A 17,952-nucleotide genomic window follows, 5' to 3' on the forward strand; every position below is an offset into this window, starting at 1 on the left:
TGCCTTTCCAATGCCTATGAAGACTAGGAAAAGTTAAAAAGGGGGCGGAGCTGGGGAACCTCTTGGGTAGTCTCTCAATTGGGTCAAAAGAGGTGGCTTAGAACTGTTCGCTTCTTGCACAGAAGTGCTCTAAAGACACAGGCTTAGAAGTTCACTTCTTGCACAGAAGTGCTCTAAAGACACAGGCTTTTTGACAGCAAAGTCCTGCCAAAGACTTACCTTTACAAAAACAAAGAAATTCCATTTAGTTGGGCAGTGGGAATGTGCTGACAAACATACCATCTAAAAATAAGTTACAACGTTAACAGAAAATATGGATTTTTAGACTCTAAGGAGTAGGAGAGTAACCCTAGTATACTTGGAAGCTGCTAGTCTTTCAGTACTGTCGGATTTTGCAGTCCTCTTCGCAACATCCTTTTACTTCAGCATGACTTTCAAGCAGCCTGGCTTGATTTCTGTGAACCTGCGAATCAAGGGAAGATGCAACTTCAGACATAATATTATGAATCAGAGATAATATTATGAACCAATCACTAGTTCAGCATTTATTTATTTATTTAGGAAGTTTATGTGCTGCTTTTTTATTTAAATGAATGCTCAAAGCTGCTAATAACACACAAAATACAGCACCAACAATATCCAGAAATCCAATCCAATTAAACCTGGGGTAAATATCAAGCTCCTTCAAAGGCCTTCTGGAAGAAATATGTCTCCAGATTTTCCAGAAATCTGTAGCAAGTGTCTCCCCCCCTTTTTCTCAGGACCTGAGCTGGTTGTTAAGGTGGAAAAAATCCTTCAAGCACACTAAACATAATTGGTTTAGGACGTTAAATGTCAAAACTTTGAACTGGACCCCAAAACAGTTGATAAAATACTGGGGCTCACTGCAAAGGGCTCCTGTTAACACTTTGGCCACAACATTTTGTACTAGCTGAAGTTTCTGGGCTATCATCAAAAGCAGCACCATGTAGAGTGTATTGCAGCAATCTAACCTGAGTGTTACCAAGGCACAGATAACAATGGCCAGGTCAGCTTTCCCCAGGAAGCCCTTGAGGACACCTAAAGTAACTCTTTGGATCCTGGCCATCAAGTGAAAAAGCTGTACCTTCTGATATATGAAGAGACACTTTCAAAAGTGAAAAGACAGGAACATGTCAGAGTATAAGATGGGGTTTGGGATAAACCTAACAGACGCAAAAGAAAAAATTATGCAGATTCACTCTCTGTATACAAAGCTATGCCCAGATTCACCAAGCCTTCCATCTTTCCTCTGTTATTTCCCCATCCCCCAGTAGTTTTATAGTGACTCTTTTCCATGCAAGTGAAAAACAACTCGTAAAACTGAACATTAACATAGTGCAGCCGAGTTGCATGAAATATTACCTCTAAGTGCTGCTCTAGACATCTATGCAGAAGCCTCACAGAAAAAAGGGGTAGCATCCTATCGACCTAGTGATGTGTACAAGCAGCTCTGCAGAATTCATCCAAACTCTCCACTAATTTTTTTAGAAGTAACCACCAGTTTTTAAAAATTTGATAAATGAAGGTTGTAAATTTTTAACCTGAGCATTATTTAACTCACCTGAATTTGTGGCTTCCAAGGTACTTAATGACAGCTGGTTTGATGCGAGCAACCCCTCCCTGGCTGTGGTTTCCCTTTCCTGTGATCACGTAGAGATATGGTTTACCACCAGCCTGGCTGCATTCTGTAACACAGGTATGATAAGGGTCACGGTGTTCTCTCTTCACACACAGCTTTTGTTAAAAAAATGTAATGGCATAAAACCATCTATAAGTGAAGTTATCTTCACTTCTTTATATGAACATACAAAGTTATGAAAGTGATTGAAATCACATCCAACGGTCTTAAAATTGTTATTCCAGTAAGACTGGAGACAATTTTATTAAATTGTTTTCCAGACAAACCAAAGGATACTCGAGTATGTTTCTCCATATGTCAATGGCTGCTAGAACAAATCTTATGAAATATTGGAAAAACAATAAATTCCCTGACTTAAATAATTGGCTCAACAAGCTTAAAGAAACCTATGCTTTAATTAAGTTGACATAATAATGACAAAAATACAGAAGATCTGGATTCTCGCTGGAATTTAACAATTTCAAGGATGGAAAAAACACTCCAATGGGTAAATTGCAGAGAGGTAGTGAATGTGATGTAATCATCATGCGGATTTCAGATAGAGGATTACTTGGTTAAATGCTTATTTTGTTGGCTTTCTGCTGTTGAGTAGTTTTCATCTGTATTTTGTTGCGGTCTTTGGTATTGCTGCTGTTCTGGGTTGTTTTGGTGCTGGTTAGTTTATTTTAATCACTGACAGTTTTATGGTTTGTTTTGTTGAGATAGTAAATAAAAAAGTGAACATACAAAGTTAAGAACATAAGAAAGGCCATGCTGGATCTGACCAAGGTCCACCAAGTCCAGCAGTCTGTTCACACAGTGGCCAATCAGGTACCTCTAGGAAGCCCACAAACAACTGCAGCAGCATTATCATGCCTGTGTTCCAAGGCACCTAATATAATAGGCATGCTCTTCTGATCCTGGTAAGAATGGGTATATATATTGACTAGTATCCATTTTTACTAATAGCTATGAATAGCCTTCTCCTCCATGAACATGTCCACTCCCCTCTTCAAAGGCTTCCAAGTTGGCAGCCATCACAAGCTGGGGCAGGAGTTCCACAATTTAAGTTTCCTCATACCGACTCAGATTATCAGCGAATTCAGCCCAGTAATGTCTACTGTGAGTGGCAGCAGCTTGCCAGAGCCTGCCGCACTCCTGTCACGGGATAAGAGGACACGTCCTCTTACGGATTGAGAGCTGGCTGAAAAATAGGAAGCAGAGAGTAGGAATCAATGGTCAGTTCTCACAATGGCGGGATGTGAGCAGTGGGGTGCCTCAGGGATCTATGTTGGGACGGGTGCTTTTCAACCTGTTCATCAGTGACCTGGAGTTGGGGTTAAACAGTGAAGTAGCCAAGTTTGCAGATGACACCAAATTATTTAGGGTGGTTAAAACAAAATCGGACTATGAAGAGCTTGAGGATCTCTGCGTACTGGAAGAATGGGCATTAAAATGGCAAATGAGATTCAATGTGAGTAAGTGTAAAGTGATGCATATTGGGACAAAAAATCCCAACTTCACATATACACTGATGGGATCTGTGCTGGCAGCAACAGACCAAGAAAGGAATCTTGGGGTGGTAGTGGATAGCTCAATGAAGATGTCAACCCAGTGTGCGGCTGCTGTAAAAAAGGCAAATTCCATGCTGGCCATAATTAGACGAAGAATAGAGAATAAAACTGCTGATATCATACTGCCCTTGTACAAATCTATGGTGAGACCACACTTGGAATACTGTGTACAGTTCTGGTCACCACCTAAAAAAGGATATTACAGAGCTTGAGAAGGTGCAGAAAAGAGCAACCAAAATGATTAGGGGACTAGAGCAACTGTCCTATGGGGAGTGGTTAAGACGCTTAGGGCTGTTTAGCTTGGAAAGAAGGCGGCTAAGGGGAGACATGATAGAGGTCTATAAAATTATGCATGGTTTGGAGAGAGTGGACAGAGAGAGGTTTTTCTCCCTCTCCCATAATACTAGAACATGGGGTCATCTGCTAAAGCCGGAGGGTGAGAGATTCAAAACAGATAAAAGGAAGTATTTTTTTCACACAACACATAGTTAAATTGTGGAACTCCCTGCCCCAGGATGTGGTGATGGCTGCCAGCTTTGAGGGCTTTAAGAACGAGTGGACATATTCATGGAGGAGAGGGGTACTCATGGCTGTTAGTTAGAATGGATACTAGTCATGCTGCATACCTATTCTCTCTAGTATCAGAGGAGCATGCCTATTATTTTGGGTGCGGTAGAACACAGGCAGGGTGGTGCTGCCGCAGTTGTCTTGTTTGGGGGCTTCCTAGAGGCACCTGGTTGGCCACTGTGTGAACAGACTGCTGGACTTGATGGGCCTTGGTCTGATCCAGCCATGGCTTTTCTTATGTTCTTATGTACCCCGAGATCCCTTTAACTGGAGCTGCCAGAAATTGAACTTGGGACCTTCCATATACAAACATCTTCTCCGTTTGCTGAGCTACAGCCACCACCCACAGGCAACAGTGCCACGACAAGTTTTCCCAGTGATAGGGAAGTTTAATATGTCCACTGTAATCCAAAAAAGCAACTGTTTCACAAAGAGATTTTTTTGGGGTACCTTCTGTCTTCTCCAGCAGTACTCTGGACAAATGGTCCAAAGCTTCATCCACATGAAGACCATGCAGATCCAAAAGATTTTCAGGCAGCAAGGAGGCATTCACTGTCTCAAAGATTTGTACAGCAGCATCATGGTTTGCTTCTTTCATCTTCTGCTCATGGAGGCGGCCCTTCATTCAAAACACACAACAGCTGTCAAATCACAAGGGGCAACCTAAGCGCTGCACTGAGTATCAGGACTCAAAATACAACCTCGCGAGCAGGGAGCTGTTATGCCCCATGTCTCAACGAACAATGAACGGTACGTCTGGATTGTATAAGTAGATCAAGTAAGGGCTGATCAAACAGGGTTCAGGATAAGGTAAAGGAGAAATAGAGTCAGAGAGGAAGAGTATATATTATGTGATCCCTAACTGAGCACAAGCATAGAGTTGCTATAGATTCTATAGTATAGAACAATGAAACTCTGCCTTACAGTGTTTGGCCTAGCCCCTGGAGGAGGACCCGTGCAGAGGAAAGCCTCCAAACATCTTGTCTGTGGGCCCTGGAAGGATTCAAACAGCATACCCAGTTCCTCTAAATCAGAGCCATCGTCGTGTACATTTATACTCCTTACATTGCGATAACGTACTGAATCACCATTTTTAAAAAAATCAGTTGATAATAATAGGATTAGTACATTTTTCATGTAAACAGATACTTGTCAACAAATTCAACCAAGTTTCCTTTCCACATATTTACGTAGGTTAAAACATACTTTGGACTGCTTGTAAGGAAGCTTCCTTCATACTGATTTCAGTACACAGTCCATACTGGGACTGTATGAAGACGGACAACTTAATCAAATCTTTCTTGATTTGTAGCTCTCTAGTATTGATACATCTGAGGGCTTCTGTGAATTCCAAAACCCTTTTTTTTTTGGGGGGGGGGGTTATGGAAACCACAAAATACTCCACATTTCCATTACACAAAGTGCAAACTGCATGATCGTTAACTAATAAAATAACGTACCCGTTGTACATAAAATGCTGCTACCGGCTTCATCCCCATGCGATATGCCTCCCCTGCTTTTCTCAAACACTCTTGCCATTCGTTCTGGTGAAGAAAAGCCTCTGCCCGGAAGTCATCATATCCTGGGTATCTGAAATCTTGGAATTTCTTATCAGAGAGGATGTCATCTGACTCCTTGCACTTTTTGGCCTATCATTCAAAAGAGTTATACTTAGACCGCAGTCAAAAGTTGAAAGTCACTTTTGGTCCCCATGGTGGAAAAAAGTGAGGTAAAAACAAGCAGGCTAACTCACTAAATAAAACCATTTTGGGGGAGTTCGTTTCAAAACAACCAGTGGGAAGAAACTAAACCTACCCTAACCAAGGTGGACCTTTCTGAGGTATTAATATTATTAGCTTCATTTATAGTCCACCTTTCTTACTGGGACTCCAGGCAGATAACAAATAATATAACTGCTCAGGCAATCAGCAAGTGAATTACGAAGTATGATAAAAAGATCTGAATGTAACAGCAAAGATTCCTATTAAAATAGAATATTGGTGTGGGGATTACAAGTATCAGAAAGACTATTCAATCAATCAGCAAGCAGATTACAAAATACGATAAAACAATTTAGTCCAACAACAAATATTTTAAATAAATCAAAATAATGCAGTGGGACTTGGATTGAAGAATTGGGAAAAACAACACAAGGAACCAAAAAACTGTCTAAGCAATGAAACAATCAAAGCAGGCAACATTTATCGCATACATAAAACAATGCAATTTAACAGCAAGATTCTTAACCAACAAATTGGGCTAAGAACTGAAGAACAGTTGTTTAAGGCGACATAGTCTCTCACTAAAATGCTAATATCATGTATTCGTGATGGATGTGCAAAAGGGCCATTACCTTTTTATCTCGGCTCTTTGAAACACTGTAAGAAGAGAGAGTGGTACCCTGAGCTGTTTCTTTGGCTACAACTGTTTTTACTGGGTCTGCCTCCAGGACACAGTTCAGAAACTGGACCGTTTGTTCCAAAGAATAACTATGGCAAATAAAAAACAAACAAAGTACACTGAATAATTTTGGACATATATCATCAACTGAAAAAGGAACATCCTGGTATAACAAGAGAGGGAGGGAGAGACCTCCGTTCTAATTGTTTATTTTTCATACTTCATACAGCAATGTACTGTGCAAACCCTGTATTCACGACAAGGCAAGGCTACAAAATCAGGCCATTCCCTCTTCTGCCATCATGCCTAAGCTTGTTAGACTTTTAACACTTTTTCCCACAAAAGGATCTGGAGCAGAGAGGTAATCCCAAGGTCCATCTCTGGTCCAGAGTCATCATCCCTTCGCGCTCCACATTGTAGCAATGCATTAACCTAATGGAAACGGCGAAGCAGGTCAAGCAACGCAGGATGCGTGTGTGACTGTCACTGGGGGGAACCAAGGATAGTTCGATAAAGTGACTGATGCTTTTTTGAAATTATGTCCAATATTACTTTGACTTTGGGAGGAAAGAAGCAACAGCAAGCAGCCTCTATTTCTGTTCTACTGATAATCCATCATGTTACAAGTTATTAACAACTGACAAAAAGCAGTGCTTACTTGTGGTCCTTGAAGATGTCCATTAAGAAGTTAGGGCTAATGGTTGGGAACATCTCCAGTAGTTGCTTCTCCTTCAGGATGGCAGCACAGTCTTTCGTAGCCATAAAGGGAAAACGTTTCTAATCCAGAAAATAAAGTTTTCATTATAATCACACACCGAATAAGTCTTTTCTAGAAAAACTATACCTGAATTGCGACTAGAAAAAAATAAGTCAGTTTTCTGTGTTTTTGCTATTGGTTTCACGTTAATTTGGGGTTGGCAACACTGTTCACAAAGAAACACTGGAGAAGAAAAAAGTTGCATGCCCAACTGTCTTCAAGACACTCTTTGGAGAATGGTACCTTAGATCTACTGAAGTCCAGATATTTTTTAATTCCAGGTATAGTGTACAACAATTTAATGATTTTGGGAAACGTAAATGCTACAATAAAGATGATAAATATGAACTGAATAGAAAGGAATAACCCTAGATGTTCCATAAGAGAGATACAATAATAATTTTAGTTACTGTTGACAGTGCAATTCACAGTAGAGTTACACCCTTCTAAGCTCACTGACTTAGAACAGACCTAAAAGGGTACAACTTTGCTTAGGAGTGCCCTGTTAATATTTAGAATTACTAGTGAGCCACATTTTCGGCTATCAAGAACATACATTTTTAAAAGCCTTAGAAGTGAAACCTTACACTGCCTCAGAATTTGACTGTTAAAAACAATTTTGGGACAAATCCTAAAATACAGTGTATTGAATTTAACTGTGACCTGGCAAGATACCTAGTAGAGAGCAAACCACCAGCAGAGAAAAAAGCTGCTGAAAATGAAATGAAATACAAAATACTTTCTTAGTGTCTAGCTGGGCAGAGGTATGCAAACACTTGTGCACTGCAATTTTTTTTTTTAAATCGTGGCATTATTCACAGTGCAAAAAGATCATGTATACCTAAATTTTTTAAAACATCAATAGCATGATAAAAGTCCAATGATTTAATTATAAGAGACAAACATTAAAATCGGAATTCTCTTTATATAAAAATTATAATAGCCTTATTCTGCTCATTTAGGAAGAAGTTGAACAATCCCAACCAGAACATTTTAAAACCGGCAAAATGTTTAAATATTAGTGCTAATCTGTGAAAATCAAATGCATACATATTTTCAAGATGCAGACCAATAAAACAGTTATAAAAAGTCTACAGGGATACATTTAGCCAACATTGTATATTTAGCAAAACTATTATTTGAAAAAATAACTAATACCAGTATTAAATATTTAGAAAATGTATATCCCATGTCTCCAGGAATCTACTTAAGGCAGCTTTTCAAATAAAAACAAATAAAATAAATGATAAAAACAACCACTACAAAGTTCTTATAACTATCTATATGCCAGAGATTTCACAAGCAAACGCAGGGGATTCTATATTTAGCTATTAGCTAAGTCAGGTCCTTAAGTCCAACCACATTCTGGATTTTAGATTCACAAAGGGCCCAGAACTGCGTTTCTGTGTTCTTCTTTCAATTGACAAGTTCTGAATTCTTCCCTACCATTTTACTACTGTGTATTACAGGTACTACGCAACATTATGCTTAGGCTAGCACAATGGGACCACGTTTGCAACCCTTAGAGTCCTGATCCCCTCTCCTGCTCGGAAAACCCCCTTGATACTGCACTAGGGGTTTTACAGCGCATTCCTGACTTCTGAGGATGAAAGTCCTCAGGAGGCCAGGAAGGGGCTGCGCTGGCGTTGGGGTCCCCTGCACCGGTGTCCGGGCTACTTACAGCGCCATAAGTGGCCCCAACGCCAACGGGGAGGCCCAGACACCTATCTCCCAGTGCTGCCATGGAAGCCACCCCAGGACACCAGCTTGGCCTTCCGCTGGCGTCCCACTGGCATAAAGGCCCACGTCAGCGTTCCGGGGGATGTTCCCGGGGCACAGAGCTGCCTGTAGGAAGCTCCCTGTCCCCTTTTGGCCCTGGATGCCGGTGCTGAGAATGCCGGTGCTACACCTGTTATTTTGGAGGTGCAGCCTCATTATTCTCTATGGGGTGAAAAGCTCCATTTTTACAAAAAAAGCCAGCAAAACACTTTTTTCAATCTTTCGGTGGCTGTGAAACAGCTTCGGAGGCGCTGCAGCAGCGTCTCAGCCACACCGTCCCTGGCCGCCAAAAGGAATGCACTGCTGGAGAATGAACTCACTCTTGAAGCTGGAAAGGGTGGGATGAGCTTATGCATTGGGGCTCCAGTAATTAATCTCATGCTCTGCTACCACTGCACATTGCAGTTCAGCAAAGGACAGCAAATACATCTTAATAAGCACTATTCATACCAGATCCTGTTTTTCTTGTAAAGCAATTTCTTCAGACATTATTTCCCGGAGTGACACTTTCTGTGTCTGGACATTCCAGTGATCCATGAAGGGAAAAACTTCTGAAGCTGCTGTGCTTTCTGTAGGTGGGAAAGAGGCGAAGGAACCATTCTTTTGTATTTGAGGGTTTGTGTGCTGAGGAAGGACGTTGTTCACATCCTGTAGGTAGAATTGCTCAAACTGCGCAGGATCTTCAGAAGTAGAAAAAGGGAAGACAATGAAGAATTAAACAGAACTCTTCAGTGAAAGAAGATCCAAAATGCCATTCAAATGCATTTCATTTTCCTGTGTTTCTAATGGGCATCTGGCCTTAACAAACTGAAGCAACATAAGCAGTCAGTAAATCACAACTGGTATAATGCAACACCTCCTCTGATACAGTATAAACATTTTGCAGTGTTGCGTGGATGCAGAATTAACATGCTGCATCATGAGTACAGAAATGAATAAGAAATGAAGTTAGGACTTGGACAACTTATCAAAAATGATGGAAGAGGTTCACTAAGCTTCAGATTTATGGGCTCTGATTGCACATTTAAATCTTACCTCGCCACCCAGGATAAACATTAATTTTTTAGCCTATATTTCAGGCTTTCCTTGTTTCCCTCCTCATTTCCCCTCTCTCACTCTCACCTTGTTTCTCTCCCCCACTCTGCCCATCTTCACTCCACTGCTTTAATGGTGGTATTGTTGGTGAGGCCTATTTTTAAATCAGCCCAGGACAAACTAGTTTGAACACCAACACTTTTAAGTGATTCTACATGGAGGTATGGAACCTGACCTTTCACTTATGCAATCATGCAAAGCATCTATGAATATTGGAATCCCCCTTGGTGTGGTTATTGGCTCAGATGGCACCAGAGCCCGATCCGGTGTTTATGGTAACATCATGAAGGACTGCGCTGCTCACTGGAGGAGACCTAGGTCAGAATCCCCACTCTGCCATGAAGTCGAAAGAGTGACCCTGGGCCAGCCACTCTCTCTAACTAAGCCTAACCACCCTCACAGAGCAGTCGTTGTGAGCATAAAATGATGGAGAGGAGAACAATGTCATCAGCCACTTTGGACACAGGATTGTTATAAGGAACACACACATGCAAGTAACCATGCTCTCCTACTTTGTCCAGGGCTAGGGTTAAGTAAGGAATTAAACCCACTTCTCCAGACGCACATCATTCTGATCAATGCAAGGGGCCAGTGTGGTCAAGGAAAACATATGCTCACCTTCAACAAGCAGCTTATGCCATTCTTCTCTCTTCTGCCGTTTCTAAGTTAAAACATGTTAATGAGTTACACAAATGTTTTAATTTCTAAACAATTCCTCTTTTAAGAAAACCAGGAGTCCACAACATGAAGAAAAAGAGTTGGTTTTTCTATGCTGACTTTCTCTACCACTTAAGGAAGAATCAAACCGGCTTACAATCACCTTCCCTTCCCCTCCCAACAACAGACACCCTGTGAGGTAGGTGGGGCTGAGAGAGCTCTAAGAGAGCTGTGACTAGCCCAAGGTCACCCAGCTGGCTTCGTGTGTAGGAGTGGGGAAACAAACCCAGTTCACCAGATCAGACTCCAACGTTCCAAACCACCGCTCTTAACCACTACACCACACTTTAAATATAAACATGGCACACCCGTGGGTTCCATAACCCCCGCCAACATCTTTCCTGATGCTTGCCAAATGTTTTTAGAAAGTGGGTGGGGCGTTTGCCTAGTAGGGCTTTGATTGGCTATTGGATATCTGATTTGCAATGCAGATTTTTAAAAAGCTGCTTTGGCAGCAGCTGCTACCACAGTGTAAAGGATCTTCACTACACATGACTGAAGGTGAGCTTCTGTGAATGCAAGAAAATATTTTTTAAACAACATATTCCTTTTAAAAGGCATCCTGTTGAATAGAACTTCTGCCTGAAATATTGAAGAATTACTATTAGGGTTATGCATGACCTTCATTCCCTGACATTCTGTAGTTGCACCCACCATCCTGCAGGCTCAAAAAGGTTGGGGACCCCCTGCTCTACACTTTTTGGAGAGGCATGTAAAACTTTAAATATAAAGTTGCCTTGTCTGCAATTTTTAAAACATTTGTGGCTTGGGGAGGGGGTTACCCATTCAATGATAATACACCCCATAATTTCATTTGAAATCTATGTCTAAACATTCCTTCCAATAAATGAAAAATATCGAACTCATACCTTCTGATCCAACACAAAGCGCTTCAAGAAATTCTAGCAGTCTACTGCTTCACAGATACTGTACTAGCCCCCTCTTTCAAAGTGAGTTAATCTTGCTGAAAATTACCGGTAACAAGAACCGTGTATAAACAAAACAATTCTACAAACATGTCTTACCATAATAGATACTTTCCATTTTTCATGAATTTCTTTGGCCAAACTCAGATCAATATGAACTACATAATCTTCGTTGGTTAACGATTCTTATGGAAGAAAGAACACAATATTCAGGCTAAGCACTACACAAGCTAAACTTAGACCAGCCATACCAGCTCCCAATCACACAAGCCCTCATAAGATGAAGAAACGATCACGGTCTGAAAGAACTGATCAGGAGCACTCTCGAAAACAGACAAAATGTTTTGTAATCAACTTCGCTCATGAGTAAGAACTCTTAATGTGGAATAGGAAGCAAAGTAAATGAACTCAAAGCAGCACAGAAACAGTTACTCAAAATAATACATAATTAGGTTCACAAAATAAGGGAACCCTGGTTAGTATTTTGATGGGAGACCACCAAGGAAGTCCAGGGTTGCTGTGCAGAGGAAGGCACTGGCAAACCACCTCTGTTCGTCTCTTGCCATGAAAACCCCAAAAGGGGTCGCCATGAGTCGGCTGCGACTTGACGGCACTTTACACACACAGAGATGGAAGGGTAGAGGTTTTCCGTTAAGGATTAGCTCAATTGTTTATGATACCGATTGACCTCTATGAGGGCAAGTAAAACAGGCTGCAGTTTGGGACACCCAAAGCACCATTTTACTTTCTCCCATATAAATGAACAGCAGCCAAAGTGATGATATCACAGTCTCTCACAATGAGAGGAAGAAGGTATTGTTACAGTGCCTTCAATATGCATGATGTTTTAGAAATTTGGGATCCAGGCCACATGTGAGCAGCAGGTGCTGCTATTCACTCACATGGGGGGGGGGAGAAACCCAACAAGATGTGCTTGGAGAAAACACTGCTGCGGAAGCAAAACCTGCCTACTACCCCCCCATACAGCACAGCCTTGACTCTGCCAATATGGCTCAGGATGTTCACACCCAATCTTTTTTCTAGTATCACTGTATCAAACAGTAAAGCAGTGGGCCACCATGTCGATCATTAAAAAGCAGTTTGCCCAGTCCACATACAGATAAGATACGGGTGGCTCTTCATACTCATGGGACTCACCAGGTAGGCACTTCGTTAGTTAGCCAAAAGGAAAAAAACCAAACAAAACCTGAACTTGATTGATGAAGACTAAACATGTTCCAAAAGCACAGGATACAGACAACAAGGTTTTTTTTTGGGGGGGGGATAGCCTACTCAACCCCCTGGGAGCTTATAGGATAGAGGCATGGGAGATGTTGGGATTTTCCAAGTTGTTCTTCTACTCCTGTGATTCCTAACAGGCCCCAACCTTGTATAATAACTATTGTTATTTCAAGCAACTAGACTTTAACTTTACGTGAAGCTGTAGAACTCCGAAATATAAAAAGCTAGCTGCACAGGGATGGATCCAAGAATGCCCACCTGTTTATGGGTGACACAGGATCCAACCCAGTTTCTTGTCCTTTTTCAGTTTCTAATGAACGACAACATACATAAACATTTCTTGGTGCTATTACCTGAATCAATACCAACAGGTCCAAATATTTCATTTAACTGAATAGCTAGTTCAGGAGGTAAGACCAGCTCCAGGCAATCTATGTTCACAGATTGTGATACAGATATGGGGTTCAGTAACTGGGTTCTACAGTCATTTTGGCGAGGCGTTTTGCTTTCTTCATTTTTTGCTACAACAGAAGACACAGGCTTACAATTAAATTCTTCGTAGGACTTGGATTTGCTTTCAATTTTCACATCGCCCTTCAGAAGTACTGAATTTGCCAGCAGTGCCTGAGCAGCCACCCCTTTTGTTTCTGAACACTCTTGATGTTCCTCTGAAGTTCTGTTTCCTGTTCCAGTCTCAGAAGTATTTCTCACAGTGGTGGGACCTCCATTTAAACAATCACGTACAGTTGCTGGAGCACAAAAGTCAATTTCAGCGTTCAAAACAGTACTCTGATGATCCTTTTCTAATAGTATAGCAGGGGTTATTTCTTTTGTCTGTGTTTTCAGAGTACCTAAAACAGATTCTTCGTTATGCAATTCACTTGCATGACTGCTTGGAACATCATGATTGAAAATTTTATTTTCTACTGAAGAAACAAACAAATCATTCATTAGTAAGTTGGGTATCTCAGCACTTAACCTGGCATCCAGAGTTTTCCTGTCATCATTAAGTGAGAAATTCTCATCTTCTGAGTTCTGAATAATTCTACAAGTTCTGGTTATCTGGATGGGATTTGCAGACTCTGAGAGTCTCTCTTCATAGTTAGCGTTTCCCTTGGAGTCAAGAGCCATATCGGGGAGCTGAGCTATTGCTTCCTGCAAACATCCAGTATCGTCGTCTTTACACAGCTTTTCAGCAGAATCTAACAAGATTCCTGTAGTCCAGTCAATGTCCCGGTTACATCTTTCATAGAGGTCCTTAAGTGCATCAAAAGAAAAGGACCCAAAGAGTTTACACAAAATATTTAGGTTCTCAGATTCATCAATATGGACCAGTTCACTTTCTTCCACATATGTGCTTTTATCATAGGTGACTTTATACGGTATTTTTTCTGTACAATCTGGAGCAGCATCAACCCCTTTGGGTATAAATCCATCCAATCTACCATATAACACCTTGGTATCCTCAGAAGCAATCATTTTTCTTTCAAGCCTCCACAGGAGAGCAAAATCTTTGGGTTCCGTCTGTGAAAACTGGCTTGCCTCTGCTGAGCTATGTTCACCTGCCTTCTCTTCCAGCAAACGAAACAGGGACAAATGTTCCTCTGGCTTGCTGGGGGCCAAAGTATTGGTAAACGTTAGGGCTAATTTATGATGCCTGCGTGGTCGTTTACTTTGCAAAGGCTTTTTCTCACTAACAGTTTCAGAGGGTGAGATTTCAAGTGCCTGATTGCTTTCCCTCGTTGATGAAACCTGTAACTCTTCACTGCTTTTTGATGTTCCAGGAAAGACAGCCAATGTGCTTAGGACACTTTTGTTGGTATCATAATGATCGCTTGTAACCTCTTCTGATTCACCAAGACCTCTCTTGGGCATTCTTATTTTGTGATGCCTTTGCTCTAAAAAACTTTGGGTGGGCCAGTCTCCTACCTTAAACGATCTTGATGCATCTTCCTCTGAATCAGCACCGGATATACAGACAGAGATCTGGTTATTATCTTCCTGCCAGTTTTCCTGTTGCAGCTCCTTATGATTATCAATCAGATGCAGGTTTTCATCTCTATCTAAATTCTTTAATGAGTCAAGAAAGGGCATATTTATTCCTTTATCTTCTTCATCATTCTTTATGGTGAGTTTCCCTAACCTTTTTGCTCTTTTCAGCCTCTGCCCCATAGTCTGTTCTACTGGCCAGTCTCCCACAAAATTTAGTATCTCTGGCCTTTCTGATTTCTCTAAACCAGAACCTTCCTTGTTTTTGGTTCTTGTCTCAGTTAATTCTATTTCTGATAATACTTCACTACACTGATTTGCTTCAGCTTGACCATCTAAATCCTTGTTATTGTACTCCTGAACATTTCCGACATCGCATTGTGAATATGTGCAATCCTCAGAGTTTTCAAGGTCAGCTTTAATTATTTCCAATTCAAGAATAGGCTCCATTTGGTCAATTCCTGGGGGTGATGCATAAATATCCAAGTCATCCAGAGGGACAGTACATTCAGAATGACTTTCTAATAATTTATGTCCAATTTCTCTCTTTTCATTCTGAAGATTCTGGTTTTCCAGTGCATCTCCCTCTAACACGTTCTTCTCGCCTGGGCTCAATTCTGTGCATTTTGAAGGTGAAGCAAAAGGTTCCCTTGCCCCATAAGGCAGTGTATCTTCCTTCCTATTAAAAAAATAGATTAAAGAAATAAACCCACACCTCAATCATCAGAGGTACATTTTTTTAAAAGCATTTTAGGTCATAATCTTTATGGAGCAGAGGCCCTGTCTTAGAAATTACAATCTTCTGCTAAGGCATGCTGAAATATGTATTACACATTCCTGGAAAGACAAGGGGACAAAAGAAAATACCATTTTTAAAAATAGTACTTTGAGTTTAATATATATTTGTCTGGCTAGATGAAATGATACTGCTGCTGCAGCAAGAACTACATGCTGCTGCGCAATAACTGGGGGGAAATGAGAGCTATTAAAGAATTTGGGATATACACTGCAGAGTTCCATGAGGGCTCTGAAGAATATACAAATACTGTGCATGAAAGCTACACCATTCACTTTAAAGTAGGAACTTAATTTATACATAGAAATGAATCGTCTGTGTAGACCTACTCCCTCCACTAAAATGAACTGAGATTCTTATGCTGGTGAAGAGCTCATTTTCGTAAGCTCCTGCACTTGGAACCAACCGGTTTATTGAGGCAATGTAGCTGGACAGACTTGCAAATGCTAACCTAGCACTCTGGTTGGTTTCTAAAACCCTGAAAGCATTCTCACCACCTTAAAAACTTTCTCTTAACTCTAAGTTTTTAATTGAAATATATAAATATATAACTTTCAGATATCAATAATCTCCAATGCACGGTGCATACAGGTAGTGGAGGAGTGGGCATTAAAATGGCAAATGCGATTCAATGTGAGCAAGTGTAAAGTGATGCATATTGGGGTAAAAAATCCCAACTTCACATATACATTGATGGGATCTGTGCTGGCAGCGACAGACCAAAAAAGGGATCTTGGAGTGGTAGTGGATAGCTCGATGAAGATGTTAACCCAGTGTGTGGCTTCTGTGAAAAAGGCAAATTCCATGCTGGCCATAATTAGAAAAGGACAGAGAATTAAACTGCTATTATCATACTGCCCTTGTACAAATCTATGGTGAAACCACACTTGGAATACTGCGTACAGTTCTGGTCACCACACCTAAAAAAGGATATTGCAGAGCTTGAGAAGGTGCAGAAAAGAGCAACCAAAATGATCAGGGGGCTAAAACAACTGCCCTATGAGGAGCGGTTAAAATGCTTAGGGCTGTTTAGCTTAGAAAGAAGGCGGCTAAGGGGAGACATGATAGAGGTCTATAAAATTATGTGTGGTATGGAGAGAGTGGAGAGGGAGAAGCCTTTTCTCCTTCTCTCATAATACTAGAACACGGGGTCATCTGCTGAAGCTGGAGGGTGAGAGATTCAAAACAGATAAAAGGAAGTATTTCTTCACACAATGCATAGTTAAACTGTGGAACTCCCTGTCCCAGGATGTGGAATGGACATGTTCATGAAGGATAGGGCTACCCATACCTACTAGTCAAAATGAATACTAGTCATGATGCATACCTATTTTCTCCAGTATCAGAGAAGCATGCCTATGATATTAGGTGCTGTGGAACACAGGCAGGACAATGCTGCTGCAGTTGTCTTGTTTGTGGGCTTCCTAGAGGCACCTGGTTGGCCACTGGGTGAACAGACTGCTGGGCTTGATATCCCTTGGTCTGATCCTGCATGGCTTTTCTTATGTCCTTATACACGCAGGCTTTTAGCTTAGCGCTCACCCATTCCAAGATATTTTTAATTTTTAATTGTTATAGCTTCATAGCTGAAAAAGTCCTTGGGAAGAGGAATGTGATTTTTTAGAATCAAAGGAAGCATTTTCCCTCTGTTAATTAATCATCCCACAAGGACTCTTTCAGCTTGAAAGAAGCCACACAGCGCCCTCTAAAGGCTTATAGCACTCTGGACTGAGGGGAGAAGAATCTTAATGAGCAGTCCCCAAACATAATTGTCCTTCCAGTTTACTATAAACTCTTAGGGTTAGAGCAGGCATGTTCCCCCCTCCCGCCCAATCAACCCTCGACTGTTGCCATCATTCCATGGCTCACAGATGGCAACTGCAGTCCTCAGACTGTTTTATGTTTTTTTCCCCCTATCCTTTTAAAAGTTATAATTTTCCAGCATGCATTGGGAGACCCCTCAACTACGGAGAAAGCCCTATCTTGCCCTATGTCACAATCTTACTGGGAGGCACAGAACCATCAGCTTTACTATTAGAAGGAGTGACAGGTAGGAAAAAATTGTTCATCATTCCACTTTACTCATAAACACAATATTCCTTCTAGCATTTTTCAAACATTCTAATTTTATACAGACTTTTCCATATTGCCTTGTCTGGCAATAAACCCTTGTACATTTGCCTAAATTCTGGGACATTCTAAGGTACATACTCAGACCTAACAACTGTCCTGAATGACCCCTGTACGTGTAAGCTAGAACACACTCAACACTTTCCTGCAGCTGCTGATTACAGGGGAAGATCAGCTCTGGTGGGCAGGATGTCTTTCGGGGAACCTTATCTGCTAGTACCAATTCTATCTATTGACTTCATTTATGCACTGTGTTCCTGCCAACACGCTGAAGGTACTTTACAGTTTAAAATACTCAAAAATTAAAAAGGCAGCATCCTCCCAGGCCAAATGGGGATGTC

At 41.1% G+C, this 17,952-nt stretch overlaps 1 protein-coding gene across 1 annotated transcript in view; it reads right to left on the reverse strand.

The window, feature by feature from the left end:
* Positions 1 to 417: 417 nt before the first annotated feature.
* The window catches only part of N4BP2 (NEDD4 binding protein 2), a 32,488-nt gene continuing 14,953 nt past the window's right edge, over positions 418 to 17,952 (reverse strand). The window contains exons 7-16 of the mRNA XM_056855841.1: positions 13,050 to 15,364; positions 11,554 to 11,639; positions 10,430 to 10,472; positions 9,167 to 9,396; positions 6,839 to 6,957; positions 6,134 to 6,269; positions 5,241 to 5,429; positions 4,231 to 4,399; positions 1,583 to 1,706; positions 418 to 463 (exon numbers count right to left, since the gene is read on the reverse strand). Of these exons, the coding sequence (XP_056711819.1) occupies positions 418 to 463; positions 1,583 to 1,706; positions 4,231 to 4,399; positions 5,241 to 5,429; positions 6,134 to 6,269; positions 6,839 to 6,957; positions 9,167 to 9,396; positions 10,430 to 10,472; positions 11,554 to 11,639; positions 13,050 to 15,364 (3,457 nt within the window). The remainder of the gene's footprint in view (positions 464 to 1,582; positions 1,707 to 4,230; positions 4,400 to 5,240; positions 5,430 to 6,133; positions 6,270 to 6,838; positions 6,958 to 9,166; positions 9,397 to 10,429; positions 10,473 to 11,553; positions 11,640 to 13,049; positions 15,365 to 17,952) is intronic.

The sequence above is a fragment of the Euleptes europaea genome, chromosome 9 (assembly GCF_029931775.1).
Source record: "Euleptes europaea isolate rEulEur1 chromosome 9, rEulEur1.hap1, whole genome shotgun sequence".
Lineage (NCBI taxonomy): Eukaryota > Metazoa > Chordata > Lepidosauria > Squamata > Sphaerodactylidae > Euleptes > Euleptes europaea.